Genomic DNA, 26723 nt, shown 5'->3' on the forward strand with positions numbered 1-26723 from the left:
CATACAGAAATGCAATTTATCCAATACCTCCAGTAATAACAAACTTCATTGACTCTCAGCTAAAAACACATGAGGGGCAATAAAAATCATTTTATATGTTTATTATATTTTTAGTCACATAAAGAGCTTCAAATACACACTATACAAGACACTCACCAATAAATAAAAATCTGACGTAGTCGCAAAAATATCATGTCACATACATCCGGTTAAGCTCCCGGAAATATATTCACCGGATGTTTTGCCCTGTCGTATCACCTAGTAACAATGTGGCTTCATCCGGAAAAATATTTCATAGGCTTATCAGAGCAAACTCAATGTTATATAGCTGAACCTGTGTGTAATAGTTTTGTCTCCTACGTTTTATTAATGGTAAGGGAGATGTTAGGGCAGGACAGACAGAGCGGCATTGCGGTCGTTACGCAAGGCTAATGTTAAAACAGTCTGAAGAATCTCCGTGGCAAACCACCAAATTTGGTCTAATCTCAATAAATGTAATGGATATAGCATAGCTACGTTCACATGTTTTGGTAAAAAAAATCACCTAGTGTTTATCATAAGACTATGAAATATTTTGTCTGTAAAATGTGTAAATATTACATAAAAGTGTAATACAAAATTGTTGCTAATAATTTATTACAATCTTATCGTTTAGTCAAGCTCGTGTTATACCGCATTGTGATGTAAAGTATGTCCTTTAAAACTGATTACATCTGAAAATTTGAAAGAAACCTATTAGGAGCACAAGTCCATAAAACATACAAACTGGAGCAAAAGTTCAGGTATTTAATTACAAACATCCTTTATAAACAGGTTAATTAAGAATAATAATAATTCTATAAAGTACTAATCCATTTACTAGGTGTGTAAAGTTAAACCTGCTTCATTAAATTACAAATCCACTTTACTATCATAATTTCATGAACGTTGCTACTTATTCAGTTTATTCTAGGTTATTATTATAAAAAGTTTTTTTCCAGAACGTCCGGTAGTAGGAATTACAGTCTTTATTACAATTTAAATTATTGAAATAAGTTCTCTACTCAAGTGTAGAGAATTTTAAAACTAGAACCTTTTTTATTATTTCAAATCACTATCTGGAAAATAATTGTAAATAATGCTGGGAACTATCAACTCAAAACTAAAAATTTCTAACCAGAACTTAGTAACTAGGTTCTGGTTCTGGTTAATAGGTTACGTAGTTAATTACCTAGATACTTTTGAATTTAGTTATGAAATGAATGCACCCTGTACTGACTACCAAATGAACACGTATACGGTAAGTGAGTGGAATTGAAGGGGTGATTGGAATAGATAGATTCTAATTGCATACGTTTAAAGTCAACAAACTCGTAATATAGTCTATAGAGATTTTAATATATTAGCTCGATAGTGCTTAACTACTTCAGTAACTTTAAGGTCCGTATAAAATATAGATTTAACCAATTCGAAATAGTTCATTTGATCATCTTTTCCATTGAAAATTAACATCTTCACTGCAACACAAGTTATGTACCGACTGAAGGACCACCGTAATAGTAGAATTGTGCGTCCACCACAGACAATGAGTTAATTGTATTACTATCGTATTAACCAACTAACAAAGCTTTTCTTTATTACAGCCGTATCATTTTCGTACTAATGGCGTAGACGAATGAAAGCCGGTAACGGTCCTGGAAATGAAGGATTTTGTGATTCATCGCATCAATATTACAAAAGTTTCTTGCGGGAAAGTTGAAGTAGCTTTTCCAAACTCCCGAAACTGTTTTCCGCCATGAATATAATTAATATGTCGATTTCAAATACGAATTGGTTTCATATGAATGCGCAATGAATGGGTTATGGCTAGGCAGAATTAACTTGGACGTAAATTTAACTTTTATACGATCATATTAATTGCTTTAGTAATTGTACCACGCAGAAAGTGCGAAATCCGTTAAACTTTAATAAACGTACACGCTAGTGCTCATTAATTAAAGTTGTTTTAAGAGCAATGTGTTGTTTATATTACTATTCATTCATTAATTTTAAATTCTAGTAAGATGGTTTTATAAAATTACAATTGCCAATATACATGCACATAAAAGAGACGTTTACGTTTACCAATACAATCAGTAAAAGCTGCCTACCATGTTTTGTTACCACGCGTTTTATAGCTCTCGTGTATCCATTGGACGGTGTGATAGAGACTAGTTTAAAAAAAACCTTTTTTTTGAACAAAATCTTTTTTATGCCCTATAAAATTAATATCTCGAAATTGTATAAAAGGAAATTAATTTTTTGAGTGGTTCAGTTGAAAAAGAAATAACTTTTTTGTACATTTAAATACGTAAGTTGTAAAATTCGTGTCTCGAAAGAAGCTTCAATGAGGCTGTTTGACTAACTTCATAATGTTACACGTGTTACTATGTCACATGTTAAAATGTCACATGGTTGTACTCAATTTTTTTTAAATTTATTTATTTTGCCATGCTGAGTTTCTTGCCACAATTTTTACCTATTAACACAACTTAAAATGTTCACTAAAGCCTAACTAAACCCCATGGAGTTATACACACCATGACCGAACTGGATGTTGCTTGTACATAAATATAAACTTCAAATAAATATCAAGACTATAGATAATTTTGTTCTCTATGAATCTTGCGGACAGATAGACAGACATTTTCTAGGGATGGCTTTCGCCAACACACAGCCAATTAATTATGTTACAAACACAATACATTTTGTTCATAATAAATGGAGATTGGAGCAACCGTTTGTGACTTATAATAGAATAGTTTATAAAACTCAAAACATTTTAAAATAGATTATCTAATAAGTAGACAATTAATTAAGTCACGTGTTATTGGTTCTGAATGCAAAATTTGACTATAAAGACTCAAACGTTTTGAAGATCTTCCTGTCCGGTATACTGGCTTTTAATACCACTATGCGTTCCAAATCAAAATCCAGCTTTTCAGAATCATCCTTGATAATAGCAAACCCTCTTGCAACTAGTGGTGGTGGGTATTTCCATTCCAAAAAAAGGGATGAAGTGAACCACATGCAGTTCTTTGCAGTATCTTGGAGTAGTTAGAAGAAATAAGGCCTTTTCATTCCGACATATGCGACACTCATGGATATCGTGGAAGTGTATGTGCATATGTGCATGCAAATTTGTACGGAATACCGGATGCAATTTCTAAGCCCGATTTTTCTAGTTGTTTAATTTACGTCGAATGCACATGTCCGTCTACTCGGATGATCCTAGCCGATCCCTCCGAGAGAAATCTCCGAGGACGCGCGTCTAAGACGGTCCCATTCAAATACAAGTTCAGCAATAAAATTCTTACCATTCCAATTGGTAAGCGTCCATAGGTGCCGGCGTGAAGTGGTGTTAATAATAAGAATGTTAACTCCAGAAAAATATAAAACTATCCCATTTTGATTCACAACGTACTAAAACATAAGTAAAAATAAAGCAAATTGTATCATTAGTGGTATTAATATCTTCAGATTAAAATTGTATTTTAAAGATTTTTTTCTGTTCTTTAGGTTGCTTGATGAGGGGAGTGGAACCACGTGGTAAGTAAAACCAAAGCACGTCTACCTACGACTCCGGAAAGGTAAAGTTAGTTGAAATTCCTTGTCTTGTAATTTTTTAAATAAAAAAGCATGAAAACAAATTATGATTTGTTTATTTAATTTATTTTTCTTATCCAATTATTTCTTGCAACGTTTGCAAATTAAATATTTCTACTGTATATTAAAAACATATTCAGTTTTTGCTGATTGATTTTTTATTGATTTTTACTTCTGCAAGTATTCTGTGTGTCATAGGAAATATTTTAAATTAATATTTTAGACATTTAATTGTGTTAATTTTTTTTAGTTCTTTTGATTTGTACTGTCTTTTTTATCTTTTAATAAAACCCTCTTCTATTTTATATATTTATGTTTTCAAAAAATTACTACAAGTACACTTTTTTTTGTTTTTTGTAAAATTTGATATTTTTAAAATTATATTAAATTAAATTATAATTTATTATAAATGCCAATAAATTATATATTATTTTATAGTATATATTTTTTAAGAAGAGGACGATCGTCATTGTAATATCTTATTCTTCATAGGCCACTGACTGACAAGGATCTTATTAAAGAGGATAGGGAGGAAGTCGATACAGTACAAAGTCGACGGTATTGATAAACAGTGCTACAGCCAAAGACAAGATTTGATCCCGCGCCATCACCAACACACACCCAACCTCCAACGTCTAAGGGTATAAACAGAACAAGCGGCTCTTGGTCGATTTCGACATCCATGTAAATCAAATACATTGTATATACGAAGATAGAGAACTCGGGAAAGTTGCGGGGGGGGGGGTTAAATGCGTTAACCTCCTGGGTGCTCACCACACGGTCTAGCAAGCTGCCTTGTTGTGAAGGAAAGACACCCACTCTACTGACTAGTGCAATTCAATACTGTCAGTGTAATTCAAGTTTTCGTTGTTATTAGTGACAGTTACGGAGGAGGAACTCGTTTCTGCCGTTTATACCGCACCAGTCCTGCGGGATGAGAACCACAAACAACACCACAACCGACTCTATAAATATGTAATGGTGTTCAGTGGCGCAGTGAGTGTGGGGGGAGGATATGGGAATCAACCCCCCCCCCACAGCTCAGAAGTAACATATATTATTTTTGGGGACATAAAATGGTTTAATGAGGCAAATATACATTACAAAAACATTACTTTTTTTCAAAAAATATTTTAATATACCTTAAACAGGTAGTCTTGAGTAGGCACTATTTAATCTTTAAGTATTTGTCCTTTGACATTAAAGTGAAATGTTAATAAACAACGCGTAAAATGCGTGCACAAAGAATTAAACTTACAATGAATAACTTCTAAATCCGGTTTATCTCTAGGATATGTTACCTTATCAGACGTTTCCTCTCAGTGCTGTCTGAAAACGTTTTTATTTTATGAGTGATTTATATTTTATAATATGATCACTCTCTTTCCTGCTTGTTATGTGTAAGTTTTTCTTTTCTTATTAATTAATGTTATATTAATTTAATCTGATATTATAAATCTACTATGATGAACTCTCTCCACTAATAATTTGTTTTTCACTTCATTTTACAGGTATACATTGTCTATATGAAACGTTGGCCTATGCGTATATTTCTCAAAATCAAGAAGTATCAAAGCCAGTCTCTGTCACAAGCATGATTCCAACCTGAGCCATCACTAACTTTTATTTTGTAACCGGCTCCCTCCCTTGTATCAACACATCACAGGATTTAGTAAAATAAAGTACTGTGTATGAACCAATAAACCGAGTCTACCTAACATATAACATATTATTAGTTTGAAAGTCTTCCGTCAGTCCTTCCTTAATTCCCACTCATTGAAAAGTACTAAAACTGGAGAAAGTGTCATTGACAAAATTAGTCTTAAGTGTAGCCTGAGATATTCCTTATAACTTGGGGGTGGGTTTATTAAAAGGTAATATTTAATTTATTTGTAATTATATGAATATGTATTATAACGTATTAAATAATAATGTTCTTCTCACAGTATTGCCCCATAGGAGGGATGTGGATTGTACATCTTGGCATTTGGAGAATACACTTGAATTAAGAAAGTTGCGTAAATTTCACACAATGCTATCCGTGTTTACAAAGAATATGAGTATTAATTGCATCTTACAAGGTAAAATTTGATTTAGTTCAGTACGTAATCGTGTACCTAACTACTTTACGTGCCTAACTAATCTTTGGAGATTAAGTAATTAAAATCTCAATTTATAAAATGCCCATTTTACGTTCAACTACTTAAAATTTACACATTACGTTAAATTTAACTATTGTATAGGCTTTGCTTAGAACCCTCAGGCACAAACAGGCAATAAGAGGACTGATTCACTCGCACGAGTCTTTCTTCCTTACGGGTTAAAAAAGACAGTTTTTAAAGTTAAGATTGTTATTAATTTTCTTTCTTTAAACAGACGGGGAGAGTAAAAGACTTTGTTTTAGTCCAACAAAAACATTAATTGCTGCTGTGCAAGTACACGACAAAAGGAAAGTTTGTTCAGTGAGAGTAAACAATTCCAAAGTTATAATTAGATGATTAACTCTTTTCTTTCCTCGTTGCCTTTTCATCGGTTGAGTCATAATATTTTATTAGGTTTGACGGAAACTCCTCTCCAATACCCGCCAAGAGTGGATAAAGAGTTTCAGTAATTTTATTACATCAATAAAAACAAAGTGAGATATTAAATAAGGTATTTATCAACGTTTATTACAGCATGAGCGAAGATATATACATTCCACATCCATATTTAGACCATATAATTTAGTAAAATAATTTAAAGATGTTCCATGAACTGATGATAACCTCTCTACACTTCCATTTTACCACTGTTTGGGCTTTACTAACAAGTAAGATACGTAAACCACTTAACTTGTGTGTATACTAACGACTAGTTGAATTGTTGTATCAGATATACCTCAACAGGCTTCAGGGTACAAACAAGATAATGTGTACATACGTTTCATCACGCTGCTATTAACAGCAACTGCAAACCTCTTCATCTGATTTATAAAATTTGTATTAACAATAGGATTTAATAATCGTCAATTTCATCGATAATCCACTAAACTTCGTAAAAATATTTATAAAAATTGTTAAACAAGCAAAGTTTCGTTAAAGCAATTATCCGAACTTAATAATGTATTTTATTATTTTAAGAAAATCCAATATGTCTTGAAATATTCTTATGTAAATTCGTTTTAAAAATAATTGCTACGTTTCTATTAACATCTTGAGTATCAGCCTTTGCTCTTAGGGGTCGATCTCGTTTGAAGAATGCATAAATTGTTGATGGTTCTTATAAACGTGATTCGTTTATTATTTGGAAAAGATTTACTATGCAGGAAACATTTACTTGGCTGAAAAATCCTCGAAATGGTAACTTTCATTCACAAAAGTACTATTTTTATTTCATTAATTACTATACTATACTATTCAAAAATCTTAAATTCTTATTAACTATGGCCTGTAAGAACTGTGTTACTCCAAAGTATAATTAGATCAATTTTATTACATTTGCCAGTTCATTTCCTAATGTTTACATTGTATGATTGAATGTTCTCCAATAACAAAAGATATTACTTATCAGTGCATAGCTTCTAATATTCAAAATTATATTCATCGTTCCAAGGTAAAAATATGTTAGAAAAAATTCAAACGTGATGATCTTCATGTAGAAAGCAAATGCAGTAAGTTGTCTGTAGAATTAGAGGTTTCAACAACGACGTACGATACAATTTTATCGTGCGTAAATTTGGAGCGTGATTCCGAGTGCTAACTTCAGCTTCTCGTTCCAATCCGCTTTAAACTTTAGCCAACAGTATACCAGACAATATAGCTGAGCGCGAACTGCTGAAGTACCACAACTACTAATAATTGGTAAAGCTGTCAAATGGCTCTAAAACTGTTCGGTGTGTTCTGATGCTTCTATCTGAAAAACTGATTCCATTCTTGTCATACAGTTTTAAATGGGTTTTAATTTATTACACCTACAGATTTGTAGGTTTATTCAAACAACACATTTATATCTCCATAGCTTTAAGAAGTGATAAAGTTTATTAGTTGAGTGAAAGCATCTAAAAGTTCTCCAAGAAACAGAGCTTATCTAACCTATCGATTAGCGGTAATAGTTAACTAAAGTGCCAACAGGTAAAACAACTTAAAATATAAAAAGAAAATTAGGGATTTCAACAGTGTTAATGGTAAATTCTAAGAAACTAAAGTTCTGCCCTAACATAAACACCTCATTAACCCGTTTCCTAGAAGGTACAAAGAAATGCTCACAGCCTTGATTCATTATCCAGCCAGCACAAAAGCTATATTTAAACCCTCAAACTTATTACTCAAAGGGAAAGCAGCTGTCTAAAGTTCCTCAGACGTGAGTTATGAACTGTCAAAGGTTTCAGAAACAAGCAAGAAATCGCTCTTTTCATTTAAAGTTTGTGTTTTTGACTCTTTTCTCGCGTTTCTTAATGAATAAATGTTTTCATGATTATAGAACGTGTAATTTTTCACCCTTCTTGTTCGTCTCAAACGTAAGTTACAAACTGTGGTTTTAATTAATTCAAAGCACTATTTAAAAACTAATTTTGCTAAAACTTTACGCAATGTTGAGTTGGTGGAAGAGTGTAAATTGCAACTAAAGTGGCTCCAGGATGGCGGAAAATTCCACTCAATATATTTGTAGTCGAAACATGAAATCCATATGTATTGCTGGTTTTAGCTGTTTACAGATAGTGACCATCTATAGTGGATGTGTGTGTTATTGGTTTAGTCTTAAATAACCCGATGAGGACTTTATAGAATAAACTAACCTGAGCCTTTGCATGTACCACTAGTTGGAAGGTTGATACTTTTATACCTGTTGCTGCTTAGCCCCTTAAATCAAAGTAAAAATATCATTGAAGCTGTATTCAGTGTTATTATAATCACTCTAAAACTGTCAGTAGTACTAAAATTATTTGAACTAAGCTATTCATTTATGTGCCGTATAAACGTGAAAACAATTTAAACATCACTTTTGTCATTATGTGGTGACGTCTACTGAGTATTAAGTCTGACGAAGATATAATATAATAATTGTATAACGTTTAAATAACTTTAAATTATTGTACCCATTAATATGTAACTAATTGTAACCATTAATATTTTGTAGGTTAGTTATTTTTATTAACTACATTATATTTACGGTACTATTATCTTATAGTATAATGTATTATTACGTAATTACAAGAACTAATAGGAAACTGCTCGTGTTTCTAAAAAAAAAATATAAAAAATAAAATGTTGACCGAATTAATTATTTGAAACATGTTTTTGTTAACCAACTTATACCGACGTATAGGCGATGTACACCAGTAAGTAAATTCTAGTCCTCAGAGCTGACAATAGTTTTATGTAACACTCTGTTATATTATGAACTGACACTAGTTTGGGACGAATCACTGACTGACTTAGTAATTACTAGATTTTGAAATCCTAACATGTTCCTATACCCCTAAACACTTCCTTTATCAACGCAAAGTTTCCAAATAAATTTCCTAATAAAATACAACCTTTCAACTTGACTCAACTTATGCTGATGGTTATATAAACTGTTAATCACAAAACGTCAACCCCCTATAAAAAAATACTTACCACGAATGTTATTCTCGAAATCTTTGACCTCGAATGTTGCCCTCAAACCCTTCTGAAACAACCACAAATTAATTAACTTGAAGCCGATACATTATCTAATAAAATAAAAACCCCTTTACAAGAAGGTTTAAGCACGTGCAACTGTAACTACTGGCTCTAATTATTAAAAACAAAATAGTAAGAACTAAATTCCTTTTAACATTCACTGTGCAATATGAAATAATATTTACAAGAAGTTCTCGCTTTAATAACTATTGTTATGCACACAATTAATATTTTTACTCGCTAGGATTTGGTTTTGTGTTTGCGACAAGACAATTTTTATAACAGATAGCACCACACTAATACCGAAAGGGGTGTTTAACTCAGCTAAAGCATTATAGTTTATTCCATAAAGTAGAAACTCATTTTTAAACATATTTGTGGCAAGTTAATGACTAATATTCTCAAATTATACACATAATTATAAGTAAGATAGTTTTTACGCTTATACTCCTTTTATTTTATACATAGAATATTCTGATTGGTACTAAAAAAATAGTATAGCACATTCCTAAAACGAGGTGAATAATAATAAGCTAATACTAGGTAATTTAAACTAAGGCCGTCCAGAAAAACAATACATTCTAACCGCTTAAAAATTTTAAGCCTACAGTAGGGGCCAAGAATGTGTTCACTTTGCAAATTACGTCAATTGCCAGCTGGCACGTCGTGCTGCGGTCGACACAGTCCGTTGTTATACATTTGTACTGAACAAACCTCAAACTAGCTCCAAGGAAACGCGCCAAATAGGCCCCTCCCTCAACACTACTCTCTGGTGGTCCCTACTGTAGTTAATACTAACGTTACGTTAATCGCGATCTAGTCATAATAGGCAGCCTTCATCAAGTGCTCATCTTTTTAGTGCTCTTTAACTTTTCCATTCTCTGTTACGTTCAAGCATTGTGGTATTTTAGTGATTAGTTTACCTGCAAACAACGTCAAAGTTAATCTCTTTGTCATGTCTTCAAAAGCTGAGCTGGATGATCAAGTGAAAACTTGTAAAAACCTTGATAGAACATTACTTTTAAAACTTGCCAGTAAATCCTTTTGGAGAAATCAAAACTCCATTTATCATGAAATTAGAAATTACAGCTTTTGCCGTATTGACTGAAGAGTTCAATAGTGCTATTGGACAAAAATTATCGTGATGCAAGTAGAGTTAAGTAGTTAATTAACATGAAGTGTGGATTGAAAAAAGAAAACTTATTCTAATGCCACAGAAAATTAAACTATAAAATTAATTTTATCTAGCTGATGAACCAGAAGAGACCATTACTATAAACTATTGGGGCTATTATAGAAAAGTATATTGTAATAAATAAATTTTGAAGTAATTATTCTTCTAACCCTATTTCTTATTTATTCTAAAGATGATAACACTAAAATAAAAATGTAATAGAAAATGTAATTTATGCAACCACATGCGTATGTGTACCATATCGTACTTCCTCGTGCTCAGGCAAAAACTCAGGTGTAAAAAGATCTACATAAAATACATCAAAACCTGCGCTAGTAATAAGATTCTTTTTGCGGCAAATTTTCATGAACATCGCTATTATTTCAACCAATTTAAAAGCAAGCATGGCAAATTTCCTGGCTAGTAAATAAATACTGTTGCTTATTCACATAAACAGCTTAGAAAATACCAGGCGTATATATCTCCTTAGAGTATTCTAAAAATAGTAAATTCTTCAATTTTGACGTGACAACGTCTTAAATTAGGTTGCGGCTCGGAGTCACTCATGAAAAAGTGTAACGCCCGGTAACGTTACGATGCCCGTCCAGTGGGTCCGCCGCACGGGATCCGCACGGGATAAAGCAGATAACTGTGGGTCCGCCGCACGGGATAAAGCAGATAACTATGTTTATTCGTGAAAATGTGGAGTGCTTAGATTCGTCATTTACAACAACTACAACAATAAAGGTAAATAATTGTACACTGATATTTCATTATCGTAAACTATGATTGATTGATTAATTGTTAGATTGACACAAAAGTTGAGAAACTGAGTTTATAGGTTATGTCATACTATTGACAAATGTTGATAGTGTTAAGTAAATTATTAGTTTAAATCACTCTGCAATCAATCGTAATTCAGTCGATTGAGAAGAAACAGCGCGTATTGCTAGTCAAACATTTAAAATAACAAATTATAACCTCTAACCCGTCATAACAGTGCGACCAAACAAACGAACTAAACCGACCAATCACCACGCGCGGAGTTAGAATTTAACTGTGTTTAGCAAGAATTTCAAATTCCAATTTTAGTAAATGTTTTATTCAACTTTACCATTTACAATAACAAATTTTAATTAATTTCAAATTATGTACAATGTTTTAGTAAACAAAATATATTTCTATAGTTAAAATTTGTGCAATTCTTATTTTCATTCAATTCCTTGTTCCTATTGTGCAATTTAATAATATTCATATCAATAAATATTCTACCGAGAAAAAGACGTTGTCACGTAAAATCTTCGCCCGTAAAACCGACTTTACAGGCAACCATAATTTTTTATGCAGTTAATTGGTAGCATATTCTTTTAAACTGGTAAGTAAAATCAAATGCTAGTTTCAATTTATTTCACCCATTAATACAATAGTTTTACTCTTCGTTTCGAATAATTTGTAATGTATTTCCTATATGGAATACTGCTATTTTTCTAGTTAAGGATTTCTTAGAAACGTTAGCATAAACTAAAATTATATTAATTATTAAATATAACCGTACTTTCAAACTGTAATAAATTTTACTGTGTAATATTAACACTATGTGGTTGGTACAAAAATTGCATAGAATAACATAAAATATCCATAATCCATCAATATAAATGGCTTTACTATTACATAACTTCAGAATATGTTGTTAGTAACTTTTTCTTAATTAATTTAAACAAAAAATTGCTGTTTTCATTTTAGTTAGATTCTAAGGGACTTATATTGTTATATTGTTTTGTGTCGTTTATGCATATTTCCTTCTAAAAATTTATTTTGCCAGTGTCATGGTTCTTAAATATCATGTAATTTCAGGGTGTACAGTTTCCATAAACAAATGTCTATAGTTTTGCCACAATTTTCCTTAACTCCAGTTCACATGGTTCGAGCGTGTCAGCATGCTGGTTATCCTACTGAACTGCGTCACCTTGGGCATGTACCAGCCTTGCGTGGACTTCGAATGTGTCACCAACCGCTGCAAAATCCTCCAGGTTAGTGTTCCGTACTTAGTAGAGGCTAAGGCACCTCCATTGCTTCCTTAATCCTGAGGCACTAAAGTAAAACATCATAATGGTAGTGCACGAAACCATCTTAGCGCCTGGGGTTTATTGAAGTATTAATAACAACACTGAACTATAAAACACAGACGAATCGCATGAACAGCTCAGCTACTTTTAGTTCCTGAAAATCTCGCTCGAACTATTAGTGTCACGTGAGTGGTAATATAACAGATACAACTGTCGCATGTAATGGGGAAGTATACAGGATCATTCTAACACACATGTTGGAAGTTCGATTGTAAGATTGTAAGATTGTAATTATTTGTAGTTTAGGACTTTTAAAGTATTTTAAAATTTATTTAGGTTTTATTTTGCAGGTTTATATAATAAGAATTAAAACCATAAATGTTATTGTTATTTTTAGATATGGTATTCGTATATAGTAAGTCATGGTTATTTAATGGAATTTATGTAAAGTCCTTCTGCAGCATTCCTCATAAAAGGAGTTTCATAAAATTCCATGCAGATATTATCCAAGTTTATTAATTTCTCTTGATGTGGGTGCCAATATTTTTCAGAAACAAGCTATAACGTATTATTTTTATAACCACATAACCTTATACGTGTGACACATTTTATTATATATATCAATGCAAAGACATTTTTAATAAACATTGAAGTTGAGGTAGACTTATAAACATTTTAAAGTACATAGGGTGCTAAATTTGTCTGTATTGAAATTACCTACTGTAAAGCTCAGACTGTGTAACAAATCGAGTCAACAAAATGAATCTTTGAGAAAACATGTAATTTTGCTGAATTTGAAAAGAAGCAAATCACCTGTCAATACTACAGTCAACAAACCCTTGAGCGTTAAGCTTGAACAAGGTGTAATATGTTAATAATAACGTAAACTTCTTTTTCCGTGACTCACGATGTCACCAGCAATACAACTACGGGTCTTTACTCGTCCGCTGGTTCTGCAACAAACATTGCAATATATATGTATAGCTAGTTTTAGCCTTTAAAACCATACTTTGAAAATAAAGTAATCAGGGCGTTATTTTCGTTATTTGTGTTTATTTACAAAAACATTTTATGATCAGAAATCCCATAAGAGCTCAATTAACTTTGCAACCCATATCTCAACATTAGTAATAACTATAGGGTTTTTTATGTTATTTAATTTCAATTTGCTGTAAAACTTTTATGTTACCAACAACATGTTTGAACAAAATGTTAAACCTAATTTTATGGTTTGTGTTGTAGGCATGTAAAAATGTTGTAGACAGTGTTGTAGGCATGTAAAGTTTTGATCCATGTATCTACTTGTTTGAGCTTGAAGTTCAAAAAAGTCACGAGTTAAAAAAAGAAAGATTTATTACATAATAGGCATTTTAATTGAATTACTACCAGCTGACTGGGCCCTCTTACAAGAAGTTTTGACTGCTTGACCTTCGAAGCTACGACACCGGTTTTTTAAGACGCTGGTCGTCGAGATGTTTCAGTGCTAATACAGTGTATATCCAGGTTTTAGTCCCGAAGTATTTAACATTACCGCTTTTGAAATAGAGCTCCCGTTTAAGAATTACAATTAATTAATTAATTACAAGAATTTATACATTTATGTTTTTTTCATATTTGAGAAGTAATAAATGTTGTATACTAATGTAAAGAGATATATAGAAAAAGTAATCAATAATAAATATTGTAAAAATATAATTTTACTTGGCAGAATGCTCTAAAAGTAAAATTTCATGTACATGCTTATTATAATGAAGGTTCCACGATTTTTTAAACTGACATAAAACACTTTTTACATCATAAAGTGTATTAGCTTTTAAATATATTCAGGTGAAATTCGTTAGTACTCCAGCTAAACTATAGCAGTTGTTAAAGGAAACCATTGGTATGTAGTAAGACTTGGACAGGTAAGATGTTTAAAAAGGTATAGATCATCAAGAAAACTTAAATTCAAGTATTACTATTATACTATTTTTTATAGTTATTTATTTTATTCTATTTTTACAATACCGCAATTCAAAACGCTATTTTATGCTGCAAAACAAAGCACGGGCTAGTTATACTCAGATCAACAATAAAATTCGGTAATACACACAGTGAATAGATAATCACCAGCAGACAGTTATATAAATTGAATACAATTAAAATTAATAAACCCAACGGATATTGGATTTAAAAATATACAGTAGCGTTTGTACACGTAAATAATTAAGTTTTAATAAATCATTATTGTGGTATATTGTTGTATTATATGTATAGAACCATAATTTGAAGGCGTAATATATTTTTGTAATTCTTTTCTTGCACTTTTAATGTTAGTAGTTAGTATGCTACCTTAGTGCTACAAGGTACAGGTATAAACTATTTCTGTAACTACATTGAAACTATGATTAGAACTTTTGATTGCATGAATTTATGAACGTATTAGTCACAATAGGACCTTGTTAATACTCGTAAGTATATTCAATTATATAAATTAAAGGATTATTTACTTTCAGTCATGTGTAGACCATCCTATAGAAATGACAAATCCTGTAAAAACGTTCATAACTTTTGATCTCAGAACAGTAAGTGGCAGGAAGATATCTTCTTTAACATGTTTGTCAAACTTTGTTGCCCCACTACTTGGACAAATGGCTCTAGTTTCTGTGTTCTGGGACTGGTTTAATCAATTTATAAGTTTTACTGTACGAGTATGTTGCGACTGTATTGGTTTATTTATGGTCTATTTCAGTTTAAAAGCTTTCGATTGTTATAATAAAGCGTTACGTTGTTCCACAAAATATTCATGTTTAACTGTGTTATATTTTCTATTCTTGGTTTACGTTATTTTCTGTATTGTTGGTTAAAAACAGAAATAATTGAATAAAATGGGGTATATTGTAGCCGGCGCGATCGTAAAGTAATTGTAACCAAATAGCTTTTTGTGGAATTGTGCACTAAATCTTCCTCGTGTAAACCTTTTCAATACTTTGTGTTGTTTTCAAGTTATTTGATCATACTAATGAAAATATACTGGTATTAAATCATTTGTTGAAGTATGCGCTTTTTTATAATTATTACTGCTTAAATATAGTGGGTAGCCTAGTATAGTTAGTGTTGAGAGTTATAATGTTTAGAGTGAAATTATATTTAAAAATTTTAATTTGTAATTAAGGTCAACGAAATACCATAAAAACGCATTATATAACACATTAAACCTACAAGAAAAATAAGATAAAATAATGTTTACAACTATTTTAGCGGTGTATTAAAATGCTCATGTCGACCAACAGATGTACCGGTACCTGACGTTAGAGCGTACGTGGCAGAGATATGTAGGATTAGGGTACAGAAGACGGGAGTTGGCAGATGGGTACACATGGTACACTTGGTGGTACACTACAACTGACTACTTTTTTGACGGGCTATGGATGTATGTTTTGTACAGGGAAAAACGTTCGTTTCGCGTCACGGAACGTCACGCATGTTTATGTTTTCCACATGCTTTCAAAGTAATGACAAACTTTCCGTAACGTAAATAAATCGTTATATAAACATCTGATCTGAACTAACATGTCTCTAAAGCGTCTTTACTGAAACTACCAGTAGTCAACAACCAGGCAATGGCAATGGTGTCCGTAATCAGCTGTGACGGGGCATATATATTATTATTATTATTATTTGAATTTACTGATGGTAATTATTTGTTTATTTCTTGTTCAACTAATAATTGTAATGGAGTAGAACGAAAACATATATTATGATTCTTCCACAAAACCAAATAAAAATGAGCAAACGTACTTTTTCTAGATAATATTCATTGTTCGTTACAAGAAGTAGTCACTTATGTCGGTCAGTCTCGCGACTGTCTTACTTTTTTATTGTGACCATTATCTGCTGTAAAAACACAAATTGAATTTTTAATATTTGTGTAACAGTATAATAAAATATGTTAAACATTGGAATAATATTCTTTGTGAGTAATGAGTAATAATGAAACTAAGCGCTCAAGCAACATATAATATCTGTAAGTCCCGGTTAATTTATTTTAATCGCGTAGAGCCTCTGGCCCATAACTAATATTATGAATATTTACTATAAGTAATCATTAATATCTAACTTCAGGTTTGGTTTTGTCAGTTACCACATGAAAAAGTATACTAAAGTTTTTATTATTTAGTGGATTTAACATCCACAGTAACCTGTAGAATTAAAGAGATAAAATAGGCTTTCTCTATCCCGTATTTTCTAATTCTGGATAGCTATTTCCATAAAATATTAAACCACGTCCGGATTGTTTTAGAGTTCATGATAAACAGTGTTAAGTACAGGGATAGTGTATCACATATAATGAGCATACTACTGTCAATATTTCTATATAATCTATATAAGAATAGATAAATTATGTACCTTATACAACACACGAGTACGTAATCAAAATCTGAAAGAAGCGTTTAAATTATAGTTTATTATTTGTATCCCGCCAACAGATTTTTTGTATAATACTAAATCAGAACTATTAGGGCACTTGGCACAGTTTATGCCTCAAAACTCCGTCAATTGTAGATGTAAAGTAAACATTACACTTACAGTGAGACATAAATGTTCTCAGACATTACGGAAGAGTGGAACCAAAAACAATGGAGGGCCTAATGCGCAACCCTACGCCACCTTTTGTTTCTCGGGGATTCTCTTTACATTACTTGTTGAATAATTGAGCAGTTCACCTTTTACACAAACACGGTTGCGCTTAATGTTTAATTTGTTTAATTAATTGCGTCCGATTTTTTACATTGGTAATATAAATATTTTGACATGTTTCCCCCCGAATAAGTATTAAATAAAGAATGTTACAACACAGTACACAATACCTATTTATTTGTATAATTATATAAAAGAAAGGGAGTTTAATACATTAAGATATCTTGTATTGACTATAGATATTTTTAAGTAATGAGTTGTGAGATGGTAAAAATCACGTATAACGTCATATATATATATTACTCCCAGACTCTTATCAACACTTCCGTAGCTCTCATTCTTGCCCACTCTACTCGCTAGTATCAAGCAGTCGTCTACGTACAGACCCATTCTATAACTTTCTCGTCTAAATAAACACTGTACTAATAGCGCAAAACTCATGTTTGGGGGTCAATTGCACCAAGGGAGGACTGTTAAAGCCAACGGCTCATGAAGGCGTCAATATGTCAATAAAAGTAAAAATACAAAATGGAGAAAATTATAATTTCACCTTATAAACGTTTTGTTTCCAAACGATTATACTTAAAAGATGTTACATGGTGTACAAACCATATTAAATTTCTCATCACCACAATGTACATCTCAGACCATAACCACACCCACCAAATTAAATTACAGTTATGAAGGACATCCAAGAGATATTGAAGAAAACTGTATATGCAACTAGCGAGCACAAGTGATGAGCACGAGAATTCAAGAACACTATCACACGTCACACCACCGTAGGTGAACTTGGGATACACTAGTTGCATCCTTTAGCTTCTCCTGTCTGGACTCCAACCAGATTTATGTTTGACCCAATTTATTTTTCTCCTTTTTGTATATTTTATTTGTTTTCTAATGTACTTTATTCCAACCTGATGAAGAGGATAGATTTCAATCCTCGGAACATTCTTTTATACATATTTTGTAACATATAATGATGGCAAATGTCTGAATCCTATTGCCCTTAAAAACCTTATATCGTCAGTAACAAAGTATAAGCAAAGAAAAAAATAAAATAAAATAATAAATTACATGATTATATAAAATTTTAAAAGTTATATGACCAAACTTGAAGTAAACAGCCATATTAGAACTAAAATTATATGTATTTTAAAGACAAGTTCGAACCATTCTGCTGTAAAGCTGTAAACCTATAATATTAATAATAGCTAAATGTACATCCACAGTAAACTTCAAGGTTCTCTCGTGTGCACTCGTAATTTATATTGAAAGCTTTCAATTCCAGCTAAATAGAACGCAATATAATTTGAATTTCTCGTGCATGTTTATGTTAAACAATGAATGTCTAAATCATTCCCCATTTGACACCTTTTGTAACCTCTCCCACCATCAACACGTCACCGTGTCTTGCACATAGAAGAGAGTTCTCTGTGTAAACGACTTGTTGAATAATTCAGTAAGTAATGTCTTTGAATAGATCTAGTTGAGTTGTTTGCTTCTTTTGCATCTTTAAAGACTCCTCACATCATTGTAGGACGTATTTTTCGTATTGGTATTTTCTCAACCGTTTTTAGTGAACTTGAAATCTTTGAAAAATGTTTTCCCTCAATATTACCCCATTTATTATCTATATGTGGAATTATTGTAAAATATTTTTTTAACTGACTATTGATTTAGTTAAAATACGACATATTATATTGAATTGCAATTTTCTGTGCCTTAATAGTTAAAGTAATATGTGTGGATTACGATAGTATTATGATTATTTTATGTGTAAATTGTACACGAGTATGGGGTGTATATGTATATATACCCGTATACAATTTACACCTAAAATAAGCATATTCATATTACATAATCATCTATTATATATATATATATATATATATATATATAGTATCTTTATAGTATCTCCATAAATATTATAATGTTATAATAACTATATATTTGTAAACAAAATAGGCTTATAAGATATATAAAATATCAACTCCATGTATTCATTCAAGTAATAGAATATAATCAATCGTTGTTATATACCAAATTTATGAATTCCTATATTTGAACAAAATGTTTTTTTATTCATTTAAATTTATATTAAAACTAGAAACCTTTTTACATGCTATATTGAAAATCAGTAATTCACATATAACTGTATTTCAAGGATTGCATAAGTTTTTATTAACATTACGTATAAGTTAACTACAAAAATCTGTTTTCCAATAAGCCCAATATCTTGGCTGTTATTTGACACTAGAGTTAAGGCAAGGTGTAAAGCATTGATAGCGCCTTCGTATTGTTTTCCTTGAACTGAGGTATTCTTTGACATTATTATACTTTTCCACGTAAGAAAGGAGGCTCGGAGATTTTAAAAAAACAAGTCGTTCAGGACTGGTCCTTAAATATTGCTTTGGTACTCAAAATAGACTATTATTTATATCAAATGTTTTATTTAACATTTATACAACTTTGAGTAATTTGTACAGTTTGTTTATTTTCCTTTATCGTATTAAATTCTTTTTGATAATCTGTAAGTTACAGATAATTATGCTATAACATTATAACTCCATGTAAAGGAACACTATAGTTAAAATTGTTTAACATGAGGAAAATAATCTATACCTTGGTACTTTTACATTCAGAGAATTTGTAACTGTCCTTTATACTGTGTATAAATATGGTGCCATTAAAGTTTTAATCTTAAAATTAAGTGTAATACATAACATTGTGAGGAAAACCGTTTAAAATTCTCGCTTGTCATGCACGGTATTAAAGTTTTCGTCCTGACCTGCAATGTGACATGAGGGTGGTTACGTATCAGGGTGTCAGGAGATAGCAGGCGAGTAGACATTCCACACTCTGTGACGTATAATTTTTACTGCCGCTGTAGTGCCTGTTGTAAAAGCAAGATTGCGTATTACTCCGTTCGTTTCAGTTGGATGAAATATTTTGTAGGTGAAATGAAATGTTTCCCTTCCGAGAAATGTTTTTCAAGTATTCCACATATCTGCACGCCTTTACGAGCAACATTCTGATGGTTACTTTTGTTCTTTCATATCTTAAAATTACATTTACAGTTATGAGATAAGGAAAGGAAGTCAGATTAAGAAATACTTAATAACTTGAGTCCAAACGTATTTTTCTCAAACATGATTTTCAAATTGATTTGTTTGAAAGTTTCACGATGCATTAAAATACAAGAAAGTTACATTAAAACTTTAAGAGCATAGCTCTTAAAAGGAACGTATCTTAACATCAAGACGATTAAGTGGTACTGTATATTGTCACAATAAAATATTTCTTAAAGTTACTGCAATTCAAAATGGTTTAAAGTAAAATATCTAGTAAAAATTATCACTAAGTTACCAATAGTGTAGAATAGAATTTTGAAAGGATATAAAATAACATAAGCGTAAGAACAAACCCACTAAGAGGTATTGTGGTAATAAAATAAATCTCTTAAAACGCTTGTTTTCTAAACAGCTAAGTACATTTCTTTTTGTTCTCTTAGGACAAGAAGCTTATCAATTGCACTTAGTCATATAAGAACAAGAGTGCTGCTTCCGGAGTGACAGGATATTCAGGATGAGTAAGGTTAGGAGGAAGGGGCCGCCCCCTATCGAGATCCATGAGGAAGAATTAGGGCATCTCAAAGTCATGTGTCCCCTAAAGAAGGGGAGGCCAACTCTGAACCAGTCTCTCCAGCCAAAGCAGGCAGGGGGTGGCTCGCCCTTGTAGGGGCTAGCGAGAACCTCTGATACCTCAAGATCCTCTGATAGGGAACGAACCCCACCAACTCCAACAGTCATTTAACGCAGTAGACTAGACCTATTGAGTTACTCTTGCACCCCTGAATCTCGACATATGCAGTTAATGATGTGCCGCTTCTTTGGCATCCATAAGGTTGCCCAGATTTAAGTAATACATGGTTTTTTGCTGTACCCAGTGGTAGGTTCACCTGTATAAACCAGCCAGAAGTGATCCCTGCTGGGTACAGCTAAGTTCAAACTAACAACTAAATAAATGCAAATTTCTAACAACATTTGTCACAAAGTGACAAATTTACAATCTAAAATATTTTGTTAAGCTTATTGTAAAATTTAAGTTTATGGGTCAGATTGTCGTCAGATTTAAAGCGTACAGATTCTAGACATAAGTTAATAAATGTTTACATCCCCTTAAGTAATAGTTTGGTAAACAATGTTTGATAAAACATGGAACCAAAAATTTGTATTTTACATATGAAGCTCGATGACTCTTTCACGAGTATATGGTGAAGTTGAGTTAGAAATACGTACAACCGTTATAAATTATACGGTAACAATAGCACGTTTTACCAGTACTGTCAACCTCCCTCTCTCCCTCAACATGTACTTGATACGATTATCACACAGCCCAATGACCACTCAGAACAAATGCTGTCAAATATCCGTTTATACGGTTAATAAACACAAAATCAAATAACGTATGTAGAAGAACAATATCAATGAGCCAATTTGTAAGCCAATGATTTATATAGAGCACATCATGTTAATTGAGCGGTGAACTATTTAGAGCAGTGTTTAAGCTTCAGTAAGTAGGGCGCTTGCTAGTCCGTCAATTGATGGGGTTGATTCGATTGGAACGTGTTGTGTTACACAATAACACTGACAGCTAACCTTCTGTCTGTATGCAAATATTATGAATCAGGCATAATTAGGGTATAACGGAAATTAGGGTAGTAATTGTATAATATACAGTGTGAGTTAAAAGTATGGATACATTCTGTTTAGTTTCTGAACGAAAAATTTGGAACTCGGGAAACCTTTCCAGGAAAGAGAAGTGAAGTTTTTAGTTACTGTTACAACTTTGCTCATTTCCCCAAAATAGGAAGTTTTTAAAATCTCAGTACTCAAAATTTTAAAATATAAAGATCCATTAAGTGAGACACCTTATTTGAAAGGTCTTGATAAAAAATAAAACTGTCCTGGGACAGCAGTTTGAACATATGATATAAAAACACAGGTTATTAAATTGTAGCCGTGTTATTTCTTGACGTAATTTTAATTACCACTGCTATTGTAACTTTACATTTAAAAATGTTAACATTTTAAAAGTCTATTTTGGGGATATGGTTCGCTTTTGTTTCCTAGAGGAACGTCCTGAATTAAATCTTTCTATATTTGTCCATTGAAGCTTGAGCGGGATTCATCCACGCTTTGAACTTAATTAATTTCATTGAGTTGTCATTTTGTACTGGGTTGGGATATAAGGCTTTAGTTTCCACTGTCGTTTTCCTTTTATAAAGACCGTTCAAATAAGTTGTCTCACTTAATGGGCCTTTACATTTAAAAATGTTGAGCCACCCCCTCCAAAAAATCCCATTTTGGAGAAATGGGCAAAATTGTAACAGTGACACAAAATTTCACTTCTATTTCCCAGACAGGTGCCCCGAGTTCCATCTTTACCCAAGCAAAAACTAAACAGAGTACAACCATAATTCTAACTCACACTGTATAGTAATGTAATACAACAAACAACAGACTATACATAATGGTAAGAAGAATAGGCTATTTTAAAAGAAAATCAATAAAAACACAGAATTCAAACTGATGTCAGAACACTTTTGAGTAACTCAATCTTGTAAAACAGATCTATTAAAGAATAACAGGGTTTGTTAGCATTATGTAGAAAATTACACTTACCACTCTCTTCTTCCCGTGTAAATACATACCAATAAACATTAATCGTGATAGAAAGTTAAGGAAATAATTGATTTATAATAACAAAGTTAAAAACCATATCTATTTAATATTCTAGTAGACTAATTTTTTAACGTTTTAAACTGTTTCATTTATTAACTTTACAAATGACATTTTGATCTGTACATATGTATGAATCAAGTTCAAAGCATTCCATAAGAATACGTTAAACATTCATATCGCCTATAATTTTATTGTCAATTACTGCACACCTTTACCCGTATTAAAATGTAATGCTTTGTTTGTATCTTCAACATTTCTTTCTTAATTTTAAAATGTTCTCAACAGGGGAATCATTGTTTCCACATTTCTAGAAACCAGAAAATGTATGATAATTCAGCATTTGAATAGAACAATATTTGCCGAAAGCCAATTTGCATTATATATGCATAAAACCTGGGGTTTTTAATTGATAAAGGTATTTCCTCTGAGAACATAATCAATCGTCAGCAGTCCTACTTATAGCGGAAGTCAAAGTGGGAGATTATAAAAAAAGTTAACTATATGAAACGGTAACTTTTTCTCACATCATATTTCTCTAAGGCTGACTTAAAACCTATAACAGGCACGTAAATAAGTACTAAATCAGCGTCAGCAAACTCTTAGAGTGGAGATTATCAATCTCTTTATGTAGTCCACTGACGGGGACAAAACTAATGCCTGTGTCTGACGGTCATTTTAAATTTTGTCAAGGTAGGAAACATCAGAAAAAGTATTATTATGTCATATTTTTAACCCTTTCCATGCCCTGCCATATCGACATGCACCAAAAGTAGGATGATTGACGATTAATCGCTTTCTTAAGAAAAATTCCCTATCGATTTCACGAAACACTAGTTGTATTATTATACAGATTGGTTCTCGGATACTAGACTAATGGTTATTTAGTGTATATATCCAGTTATTCCCGTATTTGTTTTAAAATACTCCTTGTATAGTTGTAACTCATTTCTAGTACAGCCGTTTTATCTTATTTTCTGCAACAAGCAACAAGAAAGTAAAGAGAGAAATATTTAATTACGTATGTATTCAATTGAAACTAACAGAAGTTATAAAAAGTGGTAATACGATAACAAACAAATATATACTACACTATTTCAACTAAGTTTATTTTGGCGTACTATATTATTTAGAATTACGACAGATTGCACTAAGTTCAAAACATTGCCACAGGTAACAAGAAAACTGAACATCAAGCTCACAGTCACCCACGTGTTTCCAGACATTAAGGAGCAACGGGACCATAAACATTGAGGGCTTAATGCACAACCTTGCGCACCTTTTGTTCTTCATGACTCCTGAACTGTCATTAAACTAACAGTTGAATACTTAAGCAGCAAACCTTTGACAGTCACCGTGGTTTGTTGTTTGGGTTAGTGGTTACTTATATTTTATTTAATGACTCTCACTTAGCGTTTATACTGTACTTGTATTTCATTTTTTTATTTCGTATGGACATGGAAGTATAAAAAAGGTTATTTGCATTACGTTTAATCCAATTTATTATTTAAACTTAAATTCACTTAAAAACTATATTGGATACATTGCGTAAGAAACGTACGCCAAATGTACCCCCATGATAAATAAGTGAGCTTATGAGTTAAATGTGTTATTTATCGTTTATGTTATAAAATATTAGATGTAGGAACTCGAGTGGCTGCCATTTTAAAACGAACATTTTAAAAGTAATCAAAGGTGCTTATAAGTACATCTCTCCACGAAATTCTACTTGCATAAATTAAAAACTTAAGAAGTTTTCCTGCTACAATACTCCGTGTGTACTTTATTCATATATATATATTAAATTCCTTTACTTTTATTGTTTGGCCATGATTAATGAAAACACAAAATCTTCCCAAAAATTCTTTCTTTATGGTGATTTCAAAAGATAGATTTAGAATAATCATTCTAAAACCTCAAAATGTATTTTTATATTGATAGTCAAAAAGGCCTAACCTTGTATGATTGTTATGTTTTGAGGAATGGGATGTACCTATAAAAAATCAAAATATAGATATATAATGATTGGTAATAAATAATTTACAAAGATTACAATATTTCGCGTGGTAATGAAAGTGGCATCTGTTTTACAAAATATTCTTATTTTGCGTTAATTTCCTGCGAAATGCGATTTAAACATCAAAGTCTACGTTTAGTCTTGGTCGAGTGGTTTAGAATTGACGCAGGATCTGATTTGACACTTAAAGGATAAACTAATGTAGTGTAGCATAGTTTTGTTGTATTCAGCCTTAGTTTACTTTTTTTATCCTATTTTCTGATTATTCTTATATCTACTGGAATTAACACTAGCGAAAATCATGGTTAATTTATTCTGTTTAAATTAGTATTCAAACATATCAGCATCATTATATCAATTTCAAATTTATCATAACCTTAAAATTTAAAAAACCATGTTTATTTTCATTTTTATGTTGTAAAGGAACGTATATTAACTGTTGTGTACAGGCACAAAAATATTATTAATATAATAAACAAGCAAAGAGTAATTTAATGTCTGGCAATGTCAAGTATCATTGATCTGAAAGTAAGCACAATACTGGATATAATATTGAGAAAAATAATATAAAATTTAATAATATTTTAGCAATCTAATGGACTTGCCCATGGATAAATATATACTTACTATTACGTAGAAAATGTATGCTTTCAAAACAGAATGCGTATGATTTGTCTTGTTCCATAATTTCCCGGAAATTATTATTTTTTAAATAAAAGTAAAAAAATTTAATTAAAATCGTTTGAATGAAAAAATATTAAATTGTAAAGTGTTTGATGTTTCATTTTGTACAAAGTATAATTTAATCCAATGCCACTCAAACAAATTAAGGTGTTTCTAACTATAGGCGCTCTAGATATCAACAAGTTAATTGATTGCTGAATTATTAACGGTTACATTAAGAGACATCTATTATGCATTTTCCAATCACTTAAGCTGATAAGTTAGTTACGTTTTAACATCGTTTTTTGCGGGTAGAGGTAGTTTTAAGCAAAACACATTGGTCATCACCGTGTTAATTTGTCTTAAACTGTTTGCTTGCGTGATGTACATGCTGTAATTTTCCGACATTACCAAAATAACTCTTATTTCTTGTACTGCGGTAAATACCTTAACATCAGTTTGTTATATTTTTACTGAAACACTTATAGAGAAATTTAGCTGCTAATTTATTTGTAGCTATTTACTAATCCAGCCGTAAAACTTCTACCTTACTGTTTTTTTTAAATCAGATAATTCTGTAGATAAACTATAGAAGAGTTGATTTTTGTAATTTCTCAGCACCATAGTATATTCGCTCCTAATACTATCAGAGGTATCGCTTTAAGCAAAGTTTGGTTGTCACTCTATAAATGTCACTTTGGTCACTTCATTAAATGTTGGGGGCTGGAAAACATAATATGCATTGTTTTATTAAACTTTATAATCTTTCTTGCTTTATTCTTTATAAAAAAACTAAGCCACACTAATGCACTCATCACTAATTGTTTAAGTTCCCGATATCTCACAAAGTTATAATTTGGCACATAGTTTTAACAGTAAAAGAAAACATTTCTCATGAAGGGGCTTAAGTACGGGTGTAGAAGAATCTGAACGTACAGAACCAGTTATAGAAGAACCTATAGAAGAACTAAATATGTTTGATTTACAGTTTCCCGCTGTTCTATAAATATGAATCTGTCACACGTTTCCTATGATCTACAGACAAAAATGACTGGAAATCACAGGATCAAAAGTAGACCACTATAACAGAAAGTAGACGCTTTTTGTCGGAAG

General features: G+C 31.6%; 1 protein-coding gene and 1 long non-coding RNA gene across 2 annotated transcripts in view; both read left to right on the top strand.

Moving 5' to 3' along the window:
• Positions 1 to 3536: 3536 nt before the first annotated feature.
• Positions 3537 to 5346, top strand: LOC124356256. The gene is made up of 2 exons (XR_006921836.1): positions 3537 to 3567; positions 5136 to 5346. It is a non-coding gene; the product is annotated as an uncharacterized LOC124356256 (long non-coding RNA).
• A 7017-nt stretch (positions 5347 to 12363) lies between these two features.
• The window catches only part of LOC124355624 (voltage-dependent T-type calcium channel subunit alpha-1H-like), a 296916-nt gene continuing 282556 nt past the window's right edge, over positions 12364 to 26723 (top strand). Inside the window, 1 exon segment of the mRNA XM_046806786.1 lies at positions 12364 to 12470. Within this exon segment, the coding sequence (XP_046662742.1) occupies positions 12378 to 12470 (93 nt within the window). The 5' untranslated portion in view covers positions 12364 to 12377.

The sequence above is a fragment of the Homalodisca vitripennis genome, chromosome 2 (genome assembly GCF_021130785.1).
Source record: "Homalodisca vitripennis isolate AUS2020 chromosome 2, UT_GWSS_2.1, whole genome shotgun sequence".
In the NCBI taxonomy this organism is placed as follows: Eukaryota; Metazoa; Arthropoda; class Insecta; order Hemiptera; family Cicadellidae; genus Homalodisca; species Homalodisca vitripennis.